The 11757-nt window shown below is 28.6% G+C and overlaps 2 protein-coding genes across 2 annotated transcripts; one reads left to right on the top strand and one right to left on the bottom strand.

Moving 5' to 3' along the window:
• Window positions 1-2217: 2217 nt before the first annotated feature.
• PGO_051270 (U3 small nucleolar ribonucleoprotein protein) lies at window positions 2218-3267 on the bottom strand (the record flags this gene model as incomplete). The annotated part of the gene is made up of 1 exon (XM_028686505.1): window positions 2218-3267. One exon carries the CDS (start codon window positions 3265-3267, stop codon window positions 2218-2220), a length of 1050 nt encoding a protein of 349 aa, XP_028542306.1.
• A 4194-nt stretch (window positions 3268-7461) lies between these two features.
• On the top strand, window positions 7462-9534 carry PGO_051260 (heat shock 70 kDa protein; the record flags this gene model as incomplete). The annotated part of the gene is made up of 1 exon (XM_028686504.1): window positions 7462-9534. The coding sequence occupies one exon, from the start codon at window positions 7462-7464 to the stop codon at window positions 9532-9534; it is 2073 nt and encodes a 690-aa protein (XP_028542305.1).
• Window positions 9535-11757: the final 2223 nt, after the last annotated feature.

Here is an 11757-nt window from a genome sequence, read left to right as displayed (position 1 = left end):
AATATGTTCTTTTTTTTTATTTTTTTTATTTTATTTTTTAATATGAAAAAAAAAATACTTCTTCTAATATGATTATTTGGAACAAAATGCGTGGATAACTTTAACTTTTATTAAATGCGTATGTGTAACGCTTTCTTTTTTATTTTTCCCATATGTGTATGAATTTATTCAACTTGTAACGATTGTGACAATTGTGACAATTCTGAGCAACGGATTGGCTTAAGAAGAAGGTACCTTCAAGGTCAATATTTTTAAGTTGCACATGATTGAGGTCTATCAGTTCTATGCTGTAGTCTTACAAATTTACAACGCACCTTGTAAAATGTTCTCTAGCATTAAGGTAATCCCAAATCAGAACAAAAAGGTATTATTATACACATTTGAACCCCTTTACTAAACAAATATAAGGCGAGCAAAAAAATGTGTTGTAATTTTTTTTATTTTTATAAAATCATTTAAATAATTTGATGAGAAATAAATATAGCAAAAAAGAAAAAGAAAGGAAAAAAACATTTTTCCTTGAACATACTCTAATTAGTCAGTAACACATTGATCTTTCCAAAGTGCACATATTTTTAGAATCAATTTAATCCTCTCATTAATCTGTAAAAAATTGATATCATGTTACTGACAGTTTTTTGTATGCAAAAAATGTTATACAGATATATTTTAACTATTTTTTTCCTTTTTTTTTTATTTTTCTATTCATTATATAAACATCTTTTGTGTGTAAATGAAAAGATTTTTTTAGCACACATACAAATAATGGCATTGTGTTATAAAAAAAAAAAAAAAAAAACAACAACAACAACAACAAGTAGAGTGGATAAGCGAACATAGATATATAAACAAAATGACATCCAAAAAGGGCATAAAAACGATAGGCCTATATGATTGGCCATGAACTTTTTTTTTTTTTTTTTTTTTTTAAATTAGGACTCTAAAAAGTTTTCACTTCCTTTTTGATTTGCATTGTTATTGTAACGAAAATAGTGTGAGCAAAAATAAGATAATTTGTAAGGGATTTCTGTTTGCACCAATGAATATAAAAAGAGAAGAGGGGCTATAACACAAATTAGTGGAAAAATAAAATCACTAAAAAAATGCAAAAAAAAAGTGTGCAAAAAATATACACGTATTAATAATGCAATTCTCTGCTGATTAGCCAAACGAGCTCCTCTAATTTTCCAACTGAATTTTTGTTAAACATTTATCAATAACATCAACAGTATATATTATTTTTTATTTTTATTTTTTTTTTCTTTCGAATTCATGTGCCATGTGCGATGAAGAAGTTCTCATATACATATACTACTAAAAGTGAAAATATTTAAAACACACACAAAACTTTTCTCAATTTAATGTATTTTCTGCGTAAAAAAGAAAAAGAAAAAGAACGTCAGCTATAGGCATAAAAAACAATTTTTTTCCAATGTACATTTTATTAACTAGGTTGACAAAATTTGACAAAAAAAAATTGGGCATTCTCAACAAAGTAATATAATGCTAAAGACCCAGCGGTTCAATGCCAAATGTATGTGATGTGAGAGCGGATAAATTTTAGATTTTTTTTTTCGTATTCTTGAATTCATATTCTTATTAAAATGTAAGCGAGGTTTAAAGAATTCATATATTTTGAAAAAAAAGAAAAAAATATAATATGTGCTTAAAATGGAACACAACTCTACGAAAACACACACGCACATATGTACTTTTGTGTATACATACATATACGCATGAATACAATTATATGACAACATATGTCCATATGCTTATACATCCAAATGCTCAAACATCCAACATTTACATTTAAAAAAAAAAATTTGTAGTAAACATTTTTACTGATTAAAAATTGTAATAGCTTAAGGAAATTTACGTGCAAGAAAAGTAAATGTGCACAACGCTTATGTAACTCACTTTGACATAAATAGATTAATAAAAATGGAACGGTAGTAATACCTTGTTGAAAACTTTAATCACAATAGCAAAACAGAAAATATTTGACACAAAAAAATTGGTAATACGAGCGGGGCTCATATAATTCGTATTAAAATTTTTTTTTTTTTGTATAATAAAAACTGTACACACGAAAAAAAAAAAAAAAAAAAAAAAAAAAAAAAAATGTACATGATCTGAAAATGTATATAAATGTGTATATATTCACACACATGCATATGTAAATATGTGTATATGTGTGTGTATATTTTCTAGAACATACTAGGTGAGAAGGGCCTTCTTTGAATTTAAAAAGGGACGATATACATACTCATAATCCTCATTCAAAGAATCCAGAGTTTCCTTGTTTATTTTGTAAACGAGAAAACTAAATCGTGGGCCAACTTCATTCAGAATTATTTCATTCTTTTCATTGGTCTCCCAGTTATAGTGACGAAAATATATGATGTCATTTTTGTTAAAAAATGTAATTACTCTATTATTTTCAAATTTCTGTATTCTCATATATTCATTATTTTTAAATGCTATTTGTAATTCATTGTCTTCTTCTTCTTCTTCGTTATCTATACGACCCCCTGTTTGATATAACACATTGTTTGCAACTGGTAATTGTGTTTGACTTGAAGCATCGGTTCCATTCTGGTTTTTATTCTTTGAGAGTTTTCTTTTGTTCATCCTAATTTTAACCGGAGGAAATAAATACTTAAAAATGCTCATAATCCTTTTTCCTAAATCTGAATTGAAATTATGAAAAATTAAATGAGGGTTGCATGAAGACATGCTGTTTAGCTGATCCATAAAATCATGTCTCATTTTGCAATCTTTTATGGTACAAAATAAAGTTGGACCAAATGGCAAATGGCAAATTATTAAATTTCTTGGTTTTCCCTTATATTCGTGTATAATTATGACATCAGTAATGTTATTTTTTCTCGCAAAATTTAAAATATCTTTGATGAAATAACTTCCTCTATTTATTTTTTCACTATTTGGAATGAGCAATTTAAATTCTTTTGCAAAAGATTCCAATTGGGTAGATGGGTTCCTTGATGTTGTAATTAAAACTCTTGGGTTTTCAATTCCACAAAAAAAATATTCATCATCAAATTTTCTATTGAATGATTTGTCATCATACAGATTCATCTGTTTTCTTAATTCGTTTTCTTCATTTTTCAAATCACTCTTTATTTTCTTATTCTCCTCATAACTTTTCTTTATACTTTTTATCTTATCTGCATATTTTTTTTTTTCTTCCTCAACCTTTTTTAGGTATAAGTACTCCTTTCGTAATCTTATGTTTCTTCTCAACATGGTTTAGCAATTCATAGGTACAGGTACCAAAAAGAAAAAAAAAAAAAAAAGATACTCTTGATGAACGGCAGCTAGGCTATATTTTTCTTGCGTGGAGGAATTCAGATAACAGTAACTTCCTCTTCGTTGAAAAAAAGGGTAGGTATATACATATATATATATATATAAATTTATGTAATGTATAATATCTATTTCTGTTTCACATTATATTTTGGTACGTACACGCAAAAATATTTCGATAATTAATTGCTTGTTACCATGTGTTTAAATTCCTTTTTTTTTTTTTTTTTCCCCTTTTTCTTTTCAAATTATGCCGGTTCGATACATTCCATTTTATCGTTTTTTTTTTTTTTCTTTTTCTTTTTTTGTACAATTCTGCTGGAATGATATATTGTTATAAATATTTTTTTTTGTTCTGCTCCTTTTATTTTTTTTTTTTATTATTTTACTTCTTTTCCTTTTTTGCAACTCCTAGCTCACGCCATCACTTTTATGTGATGCCCCGAACACGTCAAAAAAATATATAAATTAAATATTTTTCGAAGTTTATATTATAGCAAAATTACTTGGAGAGAAAATGGAAAAAAAAAAAAAAAAAAAAAGCACTATTACATAGTGGGTATCACATTCAATTTTTTGAAAAGGAAGGAAAATTTATCCAAATGTTACATATTATATACCCCCACCCGAACTCTTAAAAAAGGGGAGGAAAGTTAATATTATTCTCCATTTTAAGCTAACAATTGCATGTCATAAGAGTTAAGTTTTTTTTTCTGTCTCTTTGGAGTTTTAACGTTTTTGCAAAGGAAAGAATTGCTATAATGAATTATTTCGTTGATTACTTTCATTGTTCCAAAAAATTAACACGAGGCATATTTGGAAAATTCATACCCGTCTGTATATATGTGCATCCTTAAATGATATTTCGAACATGGAAGATTTTAAATTCTTCTCTCCAGATTCCTCAATATCGTGAATTTTAGTTTGTATATTTTAGCATGCATATACTTAGCATGTGTTATCAAGATGAAAGAGATGATCTGGGCGATAAGTACGATAGGGGCTATGGGGGAATGTTAAATGTTCGATAAGTTCTATTTCTTACAATTCTGAATCAAATAAGTTTGCCTTAAACCATCTTAAGGAAAATTAAAATAGTACCTTATTTAAAAGTTTTACTAATTTTATAATGTAAATGGACGCAGCAAAAAAAGGGGAAAAAAAAAAAAAAAATTATTACACTCATAAGAGATAGCTTACATCCATATTTCATAATTTCATTTCTCATATATATTAAAATTAAAGAGAAAAAGTCCCATGAACATTATAATTACATGCATAAATAAATAGATACAATGTTACACTGTGGTGAAAAATAGATCAACTAAAAGTGTTGGCTCTTTTCGCTTTGCAGAATAGAATTAGATTGAACAAAATATATTTTCGTCCCAATTGCATAATTTTTGTTGCTCCGTTTTTACAACTTTCATATGTTTTCTCTATCCAAGGTGTACAAATACATATGTATATATAAATATATATATGTAAACTCTAAAACAATGAAGCAGTTGTTTTGAAATACATTTTTTTTAATTTCCTCCCTTTTGTAAATAATTAAAACAAAAATGGGCACGAAAATTTTTTTTCTAAATTATTCTGAAGAAAATAAAAATAAAGAGAATGATAAACAATTGTGCCATACACAATATTACTGTGGTAAATTTCACATTTGCACTATTTGTGAAAAATATCAGTTCTGTAACAACCCGTTTGGAGTAGAAAAAAAAAAAAAAAAAAGAAAAAACATATTGTCTTTTATTTTTCTATATCTACATTTTTTTCATTTTTAAGCAGCAGAAACAATTTATTTATTTATTTTTTTTTTTTTTTTGCATATAAATTGGGAAAACATGTTTTGTGCTATTTTAATAATATGACAGCTCATAGTTTATCAAAAATATGTTCCTTATAAATGGATTACTCAGGAGAAAAAAAAGGAAAATTTTTTTAAATAAATAATACATGCTTTTGGACGATTATTTTAAATTTCATAGAATTTGTAACAAAATGGGAAAAAAGAATATCACTATTTTTTAACACCATAAAAAAAAAAAAAATACCTAAATAGGGAATGTTCGTTTTTTCGTATTTTTTACGAGGAAAAAATATATTCCTTTTTTTAAATGTTAATATTTAGCAAAATGGATCCTTTACTATCCTAATTTTTTTTTTTTCTCTCCTTTTCTGCAAACCGGTAAATTGGTCCATTATTTGAGTTCAAAACAGAGAGTACGCGCGTTGCAATGACTTGCACATGCGTATATGTATAGAATAAAATAGTGTCCTCCCCCCAACAATCCTTATGAGTGTGTGTACATGTCACTGGGTTTATGTTTTTTTTTTTTTTTTTTTTAAACCCCTCTTAATAAAAGAGCAAGAGATTGGAAACAGCTTTCCGGAATAACAAATCCTACGCTTTTGACGGTACGGGGTAGGATATACACGTATGTTATGTGTATATATATAGATCCTTCTTTGCTGGGTTGGGTTGGGTTGGTTCGGTTTGGTTTGGTTCATATTTATATATACACATACATACATGCATATATTTGATAAAATAACTCTGTAATATAAACAATATTTTCATATGGGTAAATTAATACGACAATGATTGGGGTGGAGCTATAGAAACGAGTAGCGGAGGATGGTATATCGCTGGAGGGAAAAGTCCCTTCCCCAAATTTCATTATTTCCAGCAAGTGAGAAAATTACATTTATAAGAGAGCCATGAGACAATATGAGAAATATTTTTTGTATAACCCTTCCTTTCTTCTAGTTTTACAATTTTACATATTAAAAAAACAAAGAAAAAAAAAAAAAAAAAAAAAAAAAAGGAGAAAGTTACGTACAAAAAAAAAGTGCATAATTTAGTAAGCACGAATATATATTAAGTGTACCCATTTTTGCAAAAAATAAGGGAAAAATAACTAGATACTCTAGTACTCTAATTTAAGAAAAATTTTGAAAATATCTAGCGGTTTTTATGTAAAATATCATGGGGCTTTTTTTTTTTTTTTTTTTTTTTTTTTATAATTTACGTTGGGATGCAAATAGGCCGATCCTTATTTTGTTGTCAGGAAAAAAAATTGTAAGCCCCTCCTCCCCCCCCAAAAAAAAAAAAAAAAGGCATATAATAAATACATGCATAAACATACATATATCTAATTTGTTATTATATTTTATACCTACGGTTTTTTAGTTATACATATATATATATATATATATATATATATATATATATGGGTTTTTTATCTGTGTACTTATATAATTGCCAACCCTCGCTACCCTCCCTCTCCCACCACCTCCATCATACTCCGATGATGAAGTGGAAATAGGAAAAAAAAAAGGGGCAAAATGGCCCCGCGGGCCTTTTTTTTTTTTTTTTTTTTTTTCGTTTTGGTGATAGTTTAAAAATACCAAAATAACGAACTTTAGTCCCCTAAATTTTGAAGTAAAAATGTCCCCAAAAAATAGGCTTAAATAATTTTTTTTTTTTTTTTCAAATCAGTTTCGCAAAAATAATTTTATTAACAATTTTTATTTTGCAAAAAATAGCAACACATACATATGTACATAAATATATATAAATATATGTATATATATATATACATGCAATAAATATAACAAAATTTTTATAAGATAATTGAAGTATTCCATTTTTTCATCAATACACATATATGTAGCTTCTTTTTTTTTTTTTTTTTTTACAAACTTGTTTAAAAAAAAAAAAAAAAAAAAACAGTTAAAGCAAGAGAAGATCAAATTAGGATCAAATAAAAAATAGAACTCTGATCAAAGTAATTTAATTGTATTTCCAATGATATATATATTTTTTTTTCAACATACATAAATTGGCTCTCCTGAATCATCTATCCATCATAATTGAACATTTCGCATTATTTTGTAGTGTTTCTGTTTTGTTCATATAAAAATAAGCACAAGTGTATTTTTACACATATTAAAATTTTTCTTTTTCACACGGGTATACTTTTGTATACACTTTTTTTTTTTTACATATATATATATATATATATATATTTCACTGCATTAAGTAACTATCTCTGCCACTCCGCTCACTCCATATCAAAGTTGTTCATTATTCGAATTGATCGATAGATATATAAAATTAGCAAAATGGCAAATGCAAAAGCAGCAAAACCAAACTTACCCGAGTCGAACATCGCTATTGGTATTGACTTAGGTACGACATATTCCTGTGTAGGTGTATGGAGAAATGAAAATGTAGATATTATTGCAAATGATCAAGGAAACAGAACTACTCCATCGTACGTTGCGTTCACAGATACCGAAAGATTAATTGGAGATGCTGCAAAAAATCAAGTAGCAAGAAATCCAGAAAACACGGTTTTTGATGCAAAAAGATTAATTGGAAGGAAATTTACCGAATCATCAGTCCAAAGTGATATGAAACATTGGCCATTTACTGTAAAATCAGGAGTTGATGAAAAGCCAATGATTGAAGTTAGCTATCAAGGAGAAAAGAAATTATTTCACCCAGAAGAAATTTCCTCTATGGTTTTGCAAAAAATGAAAGAAAATGCTGAAGCCTTTTTAGGAAAATCAATTAAGAATGCAGTTATCACAGTTCCTGCATATTTTAATGATTCTCAAAGACAAGCAACAAAAGATGCAGGAACCATTGCTGGTTTGAATGTCATGAGAATTATTAACGAACCAACTGCAGCAGCTATAGCATATGGATTACACAAGAAAGGAAAAGGAGAAAAGAATATTTTAATTTTCGATTTAGGAGGAGGTACATTTGATGTTTCTCTACTAACTATTGAAGATGGTATTTTTGAAGTGAAAGCAACTGCTGGAGATACACACCTAGGGGGTGAAGATTTTGACAACAGATTAGTAAACTTTTGTGTTGAAGATTTTAAAAGAAAAAATAGAGGAAAAGACTTATCAAAAAATAGCAGAGCTTTGAGAAGATTAAGAACTCAATGTGAAAGAGCTAAGAGAACATTATCCTCTTCTACACAAGCAACCATCGAAATTGATTCCTTATTTGAAGGTATTGATTATAGCGTAACAGTAAGTAGAGCAAGATTTGAAGAATTATGTATTGATTATTTCCGTGATACACTCATCCCAGTGGAAAAGGTGTTAAAAGATGCCATGATGGATAAGAAAAGTGTACACGAAGTTGTTCTAGTTGGAGGTTCAACAAGAATTCCAAAAATACAAACACTTATTAAAGAATTTTTTAATGGAAAGGAAGCTTGTAGATCCATCAACCCAGATGAAGCTGTTGCATATGGTGCAGCTGTTCAAGCAGCTATATTATCTGGTGATCAATCCACTGCAGTGCAAGATTTATTACTGTTAGACGTATGTTCATTATCCTTAGGTTTAGAAACAGCAGGTGGTGTTATGACCAAATTGATAGAAAGAAATACCACTATCCCAGCAAAGAAGAGTCAAATTTTTACTACCTATGCTGATAATCAACCAGGTGTCTTAATCCAAGTATACGAAGGAGAAAGAGCTCTAACAAAGGATAATAATTTATTAGGTAAATTTCACTTAGATGGTATTCCACCTGCACCAAGAAAAGTTCCACAAATTGAAGTTACTTTCGATATTGATGCTAATGGTATATTAAACGTTACAGCTGTTGAAAAATCTACGGGAAAACAAAATCATATTACCATTACCAATGATAAAGGAAGATTATCACCTGAAGAAATTGATCGTATGGTTAATGATGCTGAAAAATATAAAGCAGAAGATGAAGAGAACAAGAAAAGAATTGAGGCAAGAAATAGTCTTGAAAATTATTGTTATGGTGTTAAAAGTTCATTAGAGGACCAAAAAATAAAGGAAAAATTACAAGCATCAGAAATAGAAACATGCATGAAATCTATTACTACTATCTTAGAATGGTTAGAGAAAAACCAACTAGCTAGTAAGGAGGAATATGAATCCAAACAGAAAGAAGCTGAATCTGTTTGTGCTCCAATCATGTCCAAGATTTATCAAGATGTTGGAGGTGCAGCAGGAGGAATGCCAGGTGGAATGCCAGGTGGAATGCCAGGTGGAATGCCCGGAGGAATGCCAGGAGGAATGCCCGGTGGAGGAATGCCAGGTGGAATGAATTTCCCCGGTGGAATGCCAGGAGCAGGAATGCCCGGAAGTGCACCCGGAGGTAGTGGGCCAACTGTGGAGGAAGTTGACTGAGCTGAGTTTTTTTCTGAGAGATGATGCACTGCTATTTAGTTAGTATAATATCCCCCTCCGCGACATCTATTCAGCCCATCTAGCCAGCATCTGAATCAGCATATTGTTTATAATATGTCTGTTTTCTGTATATCTCACGTTTTCTATTCCTGCATGTTTTGGCAGGGAGATAGAGTTATGCTGTTTTATTCATGCTTTTTTTTTCATTGTTGTGTGCGCTACATGCATACACCACAAACACCCCAGACTTATTATTATTATTGCGCGTGTCCCCTCTGAAAATAGTTTTCGGTTTTTTTTTACTCTTTTTTATATTCCCTGTTTTTTATTCTTTGCTTTCTGTTTTCTGTTTTCTGTTTTCTGTTTTCTGTTTTCTGTTTTTTTTTTTTTTTTTTTTTTTTTTTTTTTTGAATAAGCTTGTGCGCACATATAATGAATGAATGTGTCATACATGTAACGCGCTAGAATAGCTACAACACTTCCCAATGAGGAAAAAAAAAAAAAATAAAATAAAAGGAAAGGAAGGGAAAGAAAAATATTTAACATTAATTTTATGTTAAATAGTATAAGTTTTCTTTTATATGTGAATGTTTTTTATGCCGGTGGGGAGGACGACCTATATATATATATAAATATATATATATATATATATATACAATAAAATTATTATATAATTATGTATTATAAATTTATGTAATTTTTTTTTTTTAAACACAACAATATACACAAGCAGCAAACTCTAAAAGAGTATAAAATTGTAATATTTTACATATTTTTGAGAAGCACAAAAAAAAAAAAAAGGCAACTGTGCAATAATGTTTTTAATGTAATATATAGATCATATAATATAATAATATATATGATGTGGTTTTGGGGAGTTGTTTATGCATGTAAGGAAATCAAATTGTAATAGATCTTGTCGAGGCTGTGCGTGGGTTTACATATATATATATATATATATATATATATATATATATGTGTATGCACTTGCTTGTGTAATGCGCTTAAGTATACGAACACACGTTTACACTCAAGAAGAGTTAAACTATATGTAAACAAAAGGTGAAATAACAAAAGGTGTACGTCGTTTATTAAAAGAGGGATCATTCTCACTTGTTGCGTGAAGAGAAAATAATTGTGTTTCTCTTATTTTGAAAGAAATAATTATTTCTTAAAAAAATTTCGAAAGAGTGATACTTTTTTGTAAGATTTTATTGTATAATTTTTTGTCTATACCTTTCAATAATGTAAAATATTTTCCTCGCAACATAATGAGAATGATATGTTATTGTGGGGTTGTGGGGTGCTTCTAATTTTTTCGTATAATTACGTTTCTGCACTGGTGCATATAAGATGTTTCATATATTTTATATAGCATATATATTTATTTGTTAGAACGCATTATTTATTAGGGGAAGAAGAAGAGAGAGAGAGAAAAAAAAAAAAAAAAAAAAAAAAAAAAGACGTATCTATGTTCTGCATTTGTCGAAAAGTTTATCTCATGGCACACTTTTTTACATGCCATCTTTATCATATCTTAAACCGTTTGATATCCTGAGAAGAATGGTATACATTTTTGTATGTATATTCAAGAATTACGCCAAAGGAACCCAAATTTTTGCACAGGATGTGTTTTTTTTTTTTTTTTTTTTTTTCTTCCTTTTTTATGCATTTACCCGTATATATATATTTATGCGTATATATATCCACCACGACCTACCATTGCCCATATTCCAATTTTTTTTTTTTTTTTCCTTTTTTTCCTTCATTTGTACTAACCTGTTAAAAAAACCCGATGAAACAGATAGGGCAAATTTTTTAAAGCGAAAAAAGAAATGTTAACATAATGTAGTAGTTATTTTTAAAGGAAATTTTATTAACAAACTTGTAAGAAGCACATTTTAGGAAAAAAATTTACACAATTGCACCTGAGTACGCAGTTGTTACGCACAAGTTTATACTTTGTGTGCAGGGATGTAATATATATATAAAAATGAATGATAAAAAATGAATGATAAAAAATGAACGATAAAAAATGAACGATAAACAATGAAAAAAAACTGTGTTTAGAAAATATAACAGAGTTGGCAATTTCTGAAACTAAAAAATTGGCAGTATCGAATGGGGGTAATCAATATAAAATGTGTTGCAAGTAATGTCTGTATAATATTTTCACAAATGTGTGCGTTTTCCCGAAACTGCGTCAGGCACAAAGCGTGAGAG

This window comes from Plasmodium gonderi (assembly GCF_002157705.1).
Source record: "Plasmodium gonderi DNA, contig: Chr05, whole genome shotgun sequence".
Taxonomy (NCBI): domain Eukaryota; phylum Apicomplexa; class Aconoidasida; order Haemosporida; family Plasmodiidae; genus Plasmodium; species Plasmodium gonderi.
The sequence above is the reverse complement of the archived record's forward strand: the minus strand, read 5'-3'. Positions and strand labels throughout refer to the sequence as shown.